General features: G+C 43.6%; 1 protein-coding gene across 1 annotated transcript in view; it reads right to left on the bottom strand.

Annotated features, from left to right (window-relative positions):
* Window positions 1-7,296: 7,296 nt before the first annotated feature.
* Window positions 7,297-11,254, bottom strand: part of RPAP1 (RNA polymerase II associated protein 1) — a 46,160-nt gene continuing 42,202 nt past the window's right edge. Inside the window, exons 23-25 of the mRNA XM_035111753.3 lie at window positions 10,644-10,820; window positions 9,223-9,279; window positions 7,297-8,247 (exon numbers count right to left, since the gene is read on the bottom strand). Of these exons, the coding sequence (XP_034967644.3) occupies window positions 8,092-8,247; window positions 9,223-9,279; window positions 10,644-10,820 (390 nt within the window). The 3' untranslated portion in view covers window positions 7,297-8,091. The remainder of the gene's footprint in view (window positions 8,248-9,222; window positions 9,280-10,643; window positions 10,821-11,254) is intronic.

Below are 11,254 nucleotides of genomic sequence, written 5' to 3'. Positions count from 1 at the left end.
TGTTTCTCATCAAAGGCCTTTAACAACAATAATCCATACCTGGGAGCAGTGCTTTTTATATATATAGAAAAAACATGCCAGTGCTGTGTCCCATTGAGTACTGACAGAAAAAGCACTGTATATATTGCTTTGTTGTTGTTTAGTCGTTTAGTCGTGTCCGACTCTTCGTGACCCCATGGACCATAGCACGCCAGGCACTCCTGTCTTCCACTGCCTCCCGCAGTTTGGTCAAACTCATGTTCATAGCTTTGAGAACACTGTCCAACCATCTCGTCCTCTGTCGTCCCCTTCTTGTGCCCTCCATCTTTCCCAACATCAGGGTCTTTTCCAAGGATTCTTCTCTTCTCATGAGGTGGCCAAAGTATTGGAGCCTCAGCTTCACGATCTGTCCTTCCAGTGAGCACTCAGGGCTGATTTCCTTCAGAATGGATAGGTTTGATCTTCTTGCAGTCCATGGGACTCTCAAGAGTCTCCTCCAGCACCATAATTCAAAAGCATCAATTCTTCGGCGATCAGCCTTCTTTATGGTCCAGCTCTCACTTCCATACATCACTACTGGGAAAACCATAGCTTTAACGATACGGACCTTTGTAGGCAAGGTGATGTCTCTGCTTTTTAAGATGCTGTCTAGGTTTGTCATTGCTTTTCTCCCAAGAAGCAGGCGTCTTTTAATTTTGTTACTGCTGTCACCATCTGCAGTGATCAAGGAGCCCAAGAAAGTAAAATCTCTCACTGCCTCCATTTCTTCCCCTTCTATTTGCCAGGAGGTAATGGGACCAGTGGCCATGATCTTGGTTTTTTTGATGTTGAGCTTCAGACCATATTTTGCGCTCTCCTCTATATTGCTTTAGAAAGTGCAAATATTCAATAAGTTTGGCTTTAAATGTCATCCTTAGCAGGAATGAACTATGTGAAGAGAGGAGGCCTGTTTCTTCTGTCCCTAATACAATGGGCGACTGCAGTTTGGATCAGAAGAGATAAACTGCAGCTCCTCCCGTTTTGTCAACCATATTGCGCTGATTTCCATTGTGAGATCTTGACAAAATCTCACAAAATCTCTCAAACTCCGTAAGATCTCAAGAGATTTTGGTGAGATCTCGCGAGAGTTCATCAGAAATGGCTGCCAATGCCAGTACTGTTTCTCTGTTGGCATATTGCATTTCTAGTAAGGATCTTTTCCTCATCCACCAGCGTGCCTGCAATTAATAACAGTGAAAAGCGAAAATTTTATATGTGTTGCGCATTAAGCGCCGGGCGTAGTTTGGCCCTTGGTTGTGATTTTTGCTCTGATTTTGATGCTATACTAGCTTCCACCCAAGCCTGGGCTTGCAAGCATGGTAGAATAACTGCATATCATAAATAATCATCACCTAAATTTCTGTAACCAAACTTTGGCAAATTATACAAATAAGGCGGTCTATTAGAGCAGTGGGAATAATTAACCTGGGCATTCACTTTTGTTGCGAGTGGGAAATGGCACAGGGAAGACACTTAGAGGCACAAATCAGCTGTGCCTTCTCCTGCTCTTTAATAGAGTCTTATTCAAGTTCAGGGACCTAGACTCATAATCAAATTTGGTTGCAAAATGTGTTTACATATTTCTTATAAAACCTTTCACTTTACTCCACGAGTCTTCTGATTTCTCTTAGGCAAATCATGCCATCTATTTTCCCCGACTTCTTAAAAGTGCTCTTTTCTTTTTTCTTAACAGCCCATCAAAGCCTCTTTGAACCCATCATTACTGACCTCCCTTTAATGCAAGCCCCCTGCGATTCCAGCCTTTCTATCCTGCCTTGTGTTCACAAAGCATCACAAAGTGACCCATATAAAACCAAAGCTCAGCTACCCTTCAAAATCTGCACTTATCTGAATTTTGCTGTGCAGTTCTCCAAACATGCACCGATTAGGGGAAAGCATGCATAAAAATGAAGATATTCATGAAACCGGCACACAAGAGGAGAAGTTGCTTGCAGAAACATTAGCCAAAACTGCATATGAAATGCATTTACCAGGAGAAATTCACACCAAAATGCTGATGAATTTTCATAATTATTTAAGTAAAATAAATAGCAAATTGCTGCAAAATGTGAGGAAACTGAATTTAAGATGGGAAAAACAAGAAACTTAAGAGAACCAAAACTGACAGATGCTTCCATCCCTAGATGGTGGGAGCCGGGCTGAACGAAGAGCAGGAAACACTACAAAAGTTAAAATACAAACAAGATGCTGACAGCCTGTAGGCAGATACTGAAAATTATGAACATGCATTGCGATTACTGGACCTGGTCCTTCCCTGGCATTTAGAGGCAGACCCTTTGTCCCTGTTGCACTGCCAGCATAGGATGTCCAAAAAGAGGAAACTTTCCATCTCAACATTTGGGACCATATTTGGCTGCCGGCTCAGATTTCCAATTAGTGAGAGCTGTGAATGTGCCAGCAAACCCAGGCTTTCTCTGTTACATTGTCCAGCAATTTTGATGTAGCTTCCGTCTTTTCAACTCCCACCTTACGTTTAGTTTAACTGTTGTAAATGTCTTAATCCCGACTTCACTGTCAGCTCAAATCTTAGTCACACAAACCAAATGCCAGTTTGATAATGCATCTAGGAGAATTATCCTCCCTCTGACTCAGGACAGTTTTGGTCCTACTACCTTAGTAGCTAGGATGTTTAATGGTCCCAAAGTGAAACCAGGGGGGTTATGAAGTCACCCCAGTTATCCAACTATTTTTCTAAACACTGAACTGTAGTATCTGAGAACCACGACCCATCCCATATCTGAATGAATGAAAAGAGCCCAGCACAAATAGCAATGCTGACTTACGTTTACAACTATTATTGCAGTACAGTGGTACCTCGGTTTATGAACACAATTGGTTCCGGAAGTCTGTTCATAAACTGAAGCGTTCATAAACTGAAGCGAACTTTCCCATTGAAAGTACAGTAATGGAAAGTGGATTAATCCGTTCCAGACGGGTCCACGGAGTACTTAAACTGAAGCGTTCATAAAGTGAAGCATGGGTGTAATTGGTTCCGGAAGTCTGTTCATAAACTGAAGCGAACTTTCCCATTGAAAGTAATGGAAAATGAATTAATCCGTTCCAGATGGGTCCGCAGCATTCATAAACCGAAAATTCATAAACCGAGGTGTTCATAAACCGAGGTTCCACTGTAACTAGATGTATCTAGTTAATTTCTTGTTGTTTTGCAATGAATATTTATATTGTTTCTTATATGGAAAGCTCCAGATTCCCTTTGCCCCACCTTTGTATTCTGAACCTGGGCCATGGAGCCATATTTTTATGCAGGATTATATATATATATTAAATAGGTGCTTTTCTAATTTGTCTAAATGAGTGCATCTTTGTGCAAAGACACGAGAGGTTTGTGAAAATTCTACTGCAAGTTTTCATACACAACAACATAATTCAATGAATAATGAAAAATACAAAATACAGTCATACCTCGGTTTAAGTACGCTTCGGTTTGAGTACTTTCAGTTTAAGTACTCCGTGGACCTGTCTGGAATGGATTAATCCACTTTCCATTACTTTCAATGGGAAAGTTCGCTTCAGGTTAAGTACGCTTCGGGTTAAGTACGGACTTCCAGAACCAATTACACTCACACTTCGGATTAAGTATGCTTCAGGTTGAGTACTCCGTGGACCCGTCTGGAATGGATTAATCCACTTTCCATTACTTTCAATGGGAAAATTCACTTCAGGTTAAGTAGACTTCCGGAACCAATTGTGTACTTAAACCGAGGTACCACTGTACCTATAACATAGTTCAGGGGTCAGCAACCTTTTTCAGCCATGGGCCCTCAGACCATGTGGTGGGCCGGACTATATTTTTTTTTGGGGGGGGGAATGAACGAATTCCTATGCCCCACAAACAACCCAGAGATGCATTTTAAATAAAAGGACACATTCTACTCATGTAAAAACACGCCGATTCCCGGACCATCCGTGGGCCACATTGAGAAGGCGACTGGGCCGCATCCGGCCCATGGGCCTTAGGTTGCCTACCCCTGACATAGTTCAAGGCCCTCTCTGGCTTAGCTGGTCTTTAGGATATATTATTTTATTTACACATATATACAACCTGAGCATAGCATTAACACTCCAGCAGTTGTTCATCCATTAGTCAGAGGCTGGGATCCAGGAAAGAGCAAGGGTGCCTCTGTGTCCAGCTTGTAGCCTGCTTGCAGCTCAGTTTGCCCCTCTCTCCACCCCATCCCCCGGGCCCTAGGTGAGGGGAAAGCCGACCCATTCATTCTATGGCACAGATCAACTTCTTTGGTTATGTTAATCATGGTCCTTAGTTCGTCACAAGGATTGCCTAGACCAGGCTTCCTCAACCTCGGCCCTCCAGTGGCCACAACTCCCATGACCCCTAGCTAGCAGGACTAGTGGTCAGGGATGATGGGAATTGTAGTCTCAAAACATCTGGAGGGCCGAGGTTGAGGAAGCCTGGCCTAGACTGATTTGACAGGCTTGCTCTCATACATTCTACCCTCACAGATACAAAAAGCCAAGAACTGGAAGAGACTGAGGGCATTATGCAGGCTGACACACACACATTCACACTGCAAACACACATAGAAAGCCTGGCACTAGCACTCAAATCACTGGCAACGACGGCAACAAATCTCTCTCAGGAGCGGCCATTTTCTGCATCTTTCTCCCCCAAGATTTAGAAAGCAAAGATGCCTTACACAAAATGTCTTTCAGTAAACTTTAAATTGAAATATTTCATTTGAAAAACAGGTCAATACCAATTGCTTCAAAAATCTACTTGCCTTGTTAGTAAATATTTTCCCTTTACAAGGCAAACCATAGATATGAAATAAAAGTGGCTTTCCTATGCAATCCTATGAATGTTTATTGAGAAGACAGTCTCACTGTTTCTAGTAGTGCTTGCCCCCTTCTCAGTGCGTCTAGGACTGAAGCCTAAAATGTCCAAGAGGAATACAGTTAAAAATAGGGAATGCCACTCTTCAGTAATCACAAATAAGAACTCATCAAAGAGGAGACAATCAACTGGTTGTAATCCAGTACTTACTGACCTGGCAGTAAGCCCATTGAATCCAATGGGACTTATTTCTGTGCAAAGACATATGTAGGATCGTGCTGTGAAGATGCTCCACCTATTATATAACCTCAAATACGATGTTAGTTGTTCTAAGTTTGCTTATCAAACTTAGAATTCCAGGTTTTTACCAACTGTGGATTTTTCTTAACTTCAAAATCCTGAGCTGAAAAGAAGAGGGACAAATTAGGTCAGAGGTGACTGGTTTGGCAACTGTGCTAAAAATACCATCACCTAAGAGACATTGTAAAGTTATAATCTGATATCCACTATATCACACCTAATAAAAAGCACCAGACAGATAATTTTGTTTTACTCCTGTACAGATTAACCTAATTAGTGGGCACATTTTGACCATGTTTTTTTAAAAAATATCGCTTTGATTTAAAAATGGCCATTGTGCCAATTCCTAACAATTGCTCAGAACACCCACCAAAGCATGGTTTGACTAGGTTTTTCAAGTTTTAATTTGGTTCTCCAAAAACAGAAACACTTGTCTTCTAGATTCAGAGCAGGTTCCACCTAGGATTTTTACTAATATTTTGTTCAGTAGCACCCTCTAGTGATTTATAGAAAGAACACACCATAATATTCTGCCAGTGGTGGGTTACCTTTGGTCACACCTGCACCATAAATTTTAAGTGGCATCATACTATTTTAAGCAGTCATGGCCTCCCTCCAAGAATCTGGGGAACTGTAATTTATTAAGGGTACTAAGATTTATTAGGAGATTCCATATTTGCAAAACTTCCTGCCATAGCTTCTCTTTATCTAACCTAAACTCTTCCCAAATGCACAAAACATTAGTATTCATTTTTAGGTTTCATAAGTTCCCAGAATATTGCTTGCATAGAACAGGAAACAGGCTTGGTAAATTTAGGAAAAACAATCACGCCGAAGAATTGATGGTTTTGAATTATGGTGCTGGAAGAGACTCTTGAGAGTCCCATGGACTGCAAGAAGATCAAACCTATCCATTCTGAAGGAAATCAGCCCTGAGTGCTCACTGGAAGGACAGATCGTGAAGCTGAGGCTCCAATACTTTGGCCACCTCATGAGAAGAGAAGACTCCCTGGAAAAGACCCTGATGTTGGGAAAGATGGAGGGCACAAGGAGAAGGGGACGACAGAGGACGAGATGGTTGGACAGTGTTCTCGAAGCTACCAACATGAGTTTGACCAAACTGCGGGAGGCAGTGGAAGACAGGAGTGCCTGGCGTGCTATGGTCCATGGGGTCATGAAGAGTCGGACACGACTAAACAACAACAACAAATCACTCCTTGCAATTCTTAGCTTAGTACTTATTTTTCTCAGTAATTCAAACTGGAAAGTTGCTCACAGCTCTCAGGAAAGGAGACAGGGGAAATCAATGATTATGCATTGATTTTACGAGGGACTGAATTGCAGCTGAGAGAGGCATGTCAAAACCAAGATTCAGAAAGTAACGTTGTCCTGCTCGGATCTTGCTCATCATCCTATATATCTAGACATCAGTTTAGTGACTCTTGCCCATGCTGAGCTTCTGTGGGGTGCAGGGGTGCATTTCCAACATGGCAAGGGATCTTGCAGAGAGGAAGCATCCCTCACAAACCTCATCTGGTCCTCCTCCTGTGAGCTGCCGCCGGCTCTGGTTCTCAGCCTCCCATTTGCGACTTGTCACTAGTTTGCAAGAAAGCGGGTAGCAGCGGGTAGCCAACAAAGTGGCCTTCAGATGTTTTGGACTGCGGTGTTTTCCCTAGGGAGTCTCGTCATTACGTATCTTTAGGCGCCAGGCAAAAACTCCCCCACCCCACTCAATATTTGGATTTTCATTATCTATGGCCTCCTTTAATGAATGGGGTTTTAAATTCTGTCTTTTAAAAACATGAATGTCTCTTATGGTTTTTCTATGTTTCAATTCATTTATTGTTGTAAATTGCTTTAGGTTGCCCGGGGGGGGGGGGGAATGGCAATGGTAATCGCTTCCTAATCACAGGAAGTGTGATTAGATGGCCTTGTCACTCAAACAGTGGCTGAGTTTGGACATCACAGAAAACTCGCTGCGATGGGAACAAGCCTAGACTCCCTTTGGTTTGCATGCTGCAGTGTGTCCCCTAGAGATCCCTGACATGGCATCCCAGAGCATGCCTTCAGATTTATTAAGTTCCACCAACCACATTCTTCTTCTTTTGGCTTTGGGGAGTTGTTGCAGCTGCCAAAACATCCTGTTATGCGAAAGATAACTTTATTAAATATAATATGGTTAGAAAAACAAAGAGAGAGAAAAACAGCTAATGCAGAGAGATTGGGGGTGGAAGGAACAGGTGGCTTTTGCACAGAGATGGAAACTTGTAATGTCATTTCCTGAGATGTGTCAGGTGCAGAACAGCTGCAGGACTCAAAAGCTTGTTCAAATCGCTATCCCATGAACAATTCTGGTGAATCAGTTCCCACTTTCCCAGATATTTCTACCCCAGACATTGTGGCAGGGGCAGACTTTGTTAATCCTCCAGTGCCCTGTACGAGGCCGAAACTTGGCACCCCCAAATGGATCTTCTCAATTATGGATCTTCTCAATTTTGCACCCCCTTGGCTCAGCGCCCTGTGCGGGGAAACCACCCGCTCCACCCTAAATCCCGTGCTGCATGACAGCCTTCCAGCCAAACCATAAGACTTAACATTCCAGGTACATTTCACCATGTGCTATGAGCAAATTAAGCCTTTCTCTCTTCCAGTAGGAGATGCCAATAATCCTACAGACACCTCACATTTGCATCACCTCTCCCCCCCCCAAAAAAACCATTTGTCTTTCATCTTGGCAGAAACACTTGCTTGTCCAAATTCTTCCATCATGAAGAGTCAAGCCGTTTTCATGGTAACTCTGCCTAGACAGTGCAGATCCCTTCCTGTCGTGCTCCTCGGGCAAGGCAAGAGACCAGGAGGCTGACAGAGCTCCTCTCCAGTCTTAGAGCTGCTGCTCCCCCCCGCCCCACTTCCCCAGTGTCAGCTGCTGAGGTTCTTCTCTACAAATCTGATGTGAATGGCTCCTCCTTGGGCTGCTTCTTAGTCACGGCGTGCAAGTATTTCAGACGAATGGTGGGAAGCTGCTCATAAAGGTCAAAGCCCACTGGGCTCTCTTTATTTGGCAATTTATAGTAGAGAAGATGTCGCCTGAGTACCTGAAGAGTATAGGAGGAAGCAGAGGGTGAATGAAAGAAAAGCAGTTTCCCCAATATGGCTCAAACCCTGGAGATATGGGCCATTCCAGACTATGCTTTTTCTCTTATGGGGAGAGCGTAAGGAGCACAAGGGAACAAAGCAGTTCAGATGCTGCAGCCCAAACACATGATGTTCATACTATTAGCACATCTGTTCCGGGGGAATTTGCACCTTAATAATGCCTGCAGTATTAGGTTGTTGGTAACTTCGCCGCAGACATAGTTATTGTTTGAGCTGTGCTGTAAGTTTTAATGCTTGTTATGAAAGGGAAGCAGGTTTCCTAGCTATCAGCTAAGCTTGCAATACTGCTTGCTGAATCTCCCTATCACATTTAGCGGATTGCCTAAGTCTCTAGTGAATTGGTGGCTGAGCTTAGGTTTGAACTAGATACATCCTGACTCTTTCTGGTGACCAAGAAAAAGCCAGTGAGTGCTTCCTCCATTTAACTGCTCCGGTGCAGGAATATTCTTCACCCAACAGTCTGCCTTTCAAGAAAATTACCCAATTGGCCACACAATAAAATGTGCTCTGTCACATACCATATAGAAGTGCATTATAGGCATGTTCGAATCAGGGCTTGCTTCTTAGTTGGGCATTTTAATAAATAATAATGCGGGGCTCAGGGTGGCTAACATCTTAAAACTGTGATTGTAAGAAGGGTGTTCAACAGTTTGCGTGGGGTTTTGCTCAACATCCCTCCATTCCTATGGAAATGATGGCTCCTTTGTGCTGAAGAAGACTCAGTAGAGAAACCAGAGCAATTGTTTGCAGCGAGCCAATGGGCCGAACTAATGTGTCTGAGCCAAGCAACCCATAGAGACATTTTTTCAAAGTTGGGAGCACTGAGTAAGAGAGGTGTGAAAATTCATCACTCCACAAAACTCTCTTGTTGTATTACAAGGACTGGTTTTGAGAGCCAGCTTCAGGTTGCTTACCTCATCAGACAAGAGCCAGGTCCTCTGGAGCATGCTTTTTCGGGCCACATCAGCCTCCTGAGATAAAAGTACCAATAAAATAAAATAAATGTTAAACTTGTAGTTGCTTCTCTAAGAGAAAGGAATCCAGCTCTTCAGAATCCCCAAGGGAATTGTTGGCCATCATAGGCAACAATGAACACACAAGAGCCAAAATCTGTAAATCCTATATAGCAACTGTCAGGGGTTGTTGTGGCTACTCTTGAGTAACGACCCTCCACATCTGCTTGTCTTTAAGATGTTTTTATTGGTGCATATTATTTAGAGTGCAAAGTGTCCATAAATCATGTCTGCCTCAGTCTGAGTCAGAACCTCGCAATGGCTGCTCTCTGTTTCGCGTCCAACATAACAGCCTGGGAACCCCAAAGCGCCGCCCCTTGCTCCTATGGGGAGCCGTTCGTCTCAATTCAGGCATTGGGGGGAATGGCCTCCCTTCTGACTGTCTGCCGGTCCCTTCCTCCACCGCTCTCTCTCCCTCCCTTTGGAGCAGGGGCTCTCTGAGACTGCCAGAGCCTTGGGTCTCCCTTTCTGTTTCCTGGCTCTTGTAATCTGATCCTCCTGGAGGACTTGCTGCTCTGCGAAGAACTCGACCTGATGAGAGGGGGCTGTTCCCTATAAGCCTTCCCCCTTACAGCAACATTTTCTTCAAGAGTTTTGTGTGCTCTGAAGAACCCACGCAGATACATCTTGTTTCTTGGGCTGCTCTTTCTGAATTAAGTTTCTTGGCAAATCAGCTTTCTGCTGGCATGGATGACAAGTGGCCTGACAGGCCTAGTGAGGATTCAGTGGTCTGGCTCACACTTCACTCTAAGCCAAACCATGGCTTAACATGTGGGCCAACCTTGAACCACCAGAGGTTCTAGTTTGGTCCAGGAGACCATTTCCCCCAAACTACAATTGCTCACCCATCAACTGACATCACTGTTGACATCAGCTGATGGGCAGGAGGAGAGGATTTAATCCTGTATTGGCTGGGTGCCCTGTTCCCAGCAGGGAACGGGAATGTGCAGCAAAGGCAGCAGGATTCAATCTCTTGAGCAGGGAATTAAAGCACTTCTCAAAAACACAGTGCGAAGCAGCTCACACTCTTCTCCTATAAGCAGGTGGGCAGCAGTGAAGCACTCTGGACAAATGGAAATTTCCATATTGTCTTCAAAAGGCAACCCAACAATGATGCCATAGGCTATTTCTGTTTCCTCTAAAAATCCCAGGTCCACACTGACAGCCCAGGACAATACATTCATCCAGATCCTCCCTCCTAAAAGCTGACGGGCTTTTGAAACAACCAATTGAGACAGTGCATCAAGCTGTGTGCATCACACAACCAGCCTGGTAGAAGAACAGGATGCACCAGGGCCAGACTTTTAAAGATGATCGCATACCTGTGTGGTGCTATCCTGTGAGAACATGAAGCTGTTGACATGGGCCACAGCAACCACATAAAGTACAGGGCACCAGTTCTGTCGCAAGGTCCCTGTGACCAAGGTCTGGAAGTACTGCCGTAAGAGGTTCAGGTTGCCTTCAGCAGGGGAAAGGTATCGCTCCAGAGAAACAGGAAACTGCAACAAAACCAAGAAAGCAACACCACTCAAAAAATATGTATTTTATGTTTTTTAAAAAAGTATGTTTTATAGAAAAATAGACTGAAACACATTTATTGTACACACACACACACACACACACACACACACACACACACAATAATAATAATAATAATTGTACATGAAGAGTGTGTAAAATTTAACTGTGGACTCTTCATGCATTTGTTCAGGCTGGGATGGAACAAGATAGGATGGAACAGACCTATGACTGTGTCATGTAATTCTACTCAATACTGATCTAGAGCAGATTCCAGCGTATAGTTAGCAGAGTAGAAACTTAAACATGTTGCAGGATTTCCAAAAAATAGACCAGAGGGAATTAATATTTCATCCAGCAGAGCTTTACTGCTACTGAAGGCAAATGAGCATAATGGTCACAAATCCAATACGTT

The sequence above is a fragment of the Zootoca vivipara genome, chromosome 1 (genome assembly GCF_965207765.1).
Source record: "Zootoca vivipara chromosome 1, rZooViv2.hap1.1, whole genome shotgun sequence".
Classification (NCBI taxonomy): domain Eukaryota; kingdom Metazoa; phylum Chordata; class Lepidosauria; order Squamata; family Lacertidae; genus Zootoca; species Zootoca vivipara.
Note: the sequence above shows the minus strand (reverse complement) of the source record. Positions and strands in the feature narration are given on the sequence as shown.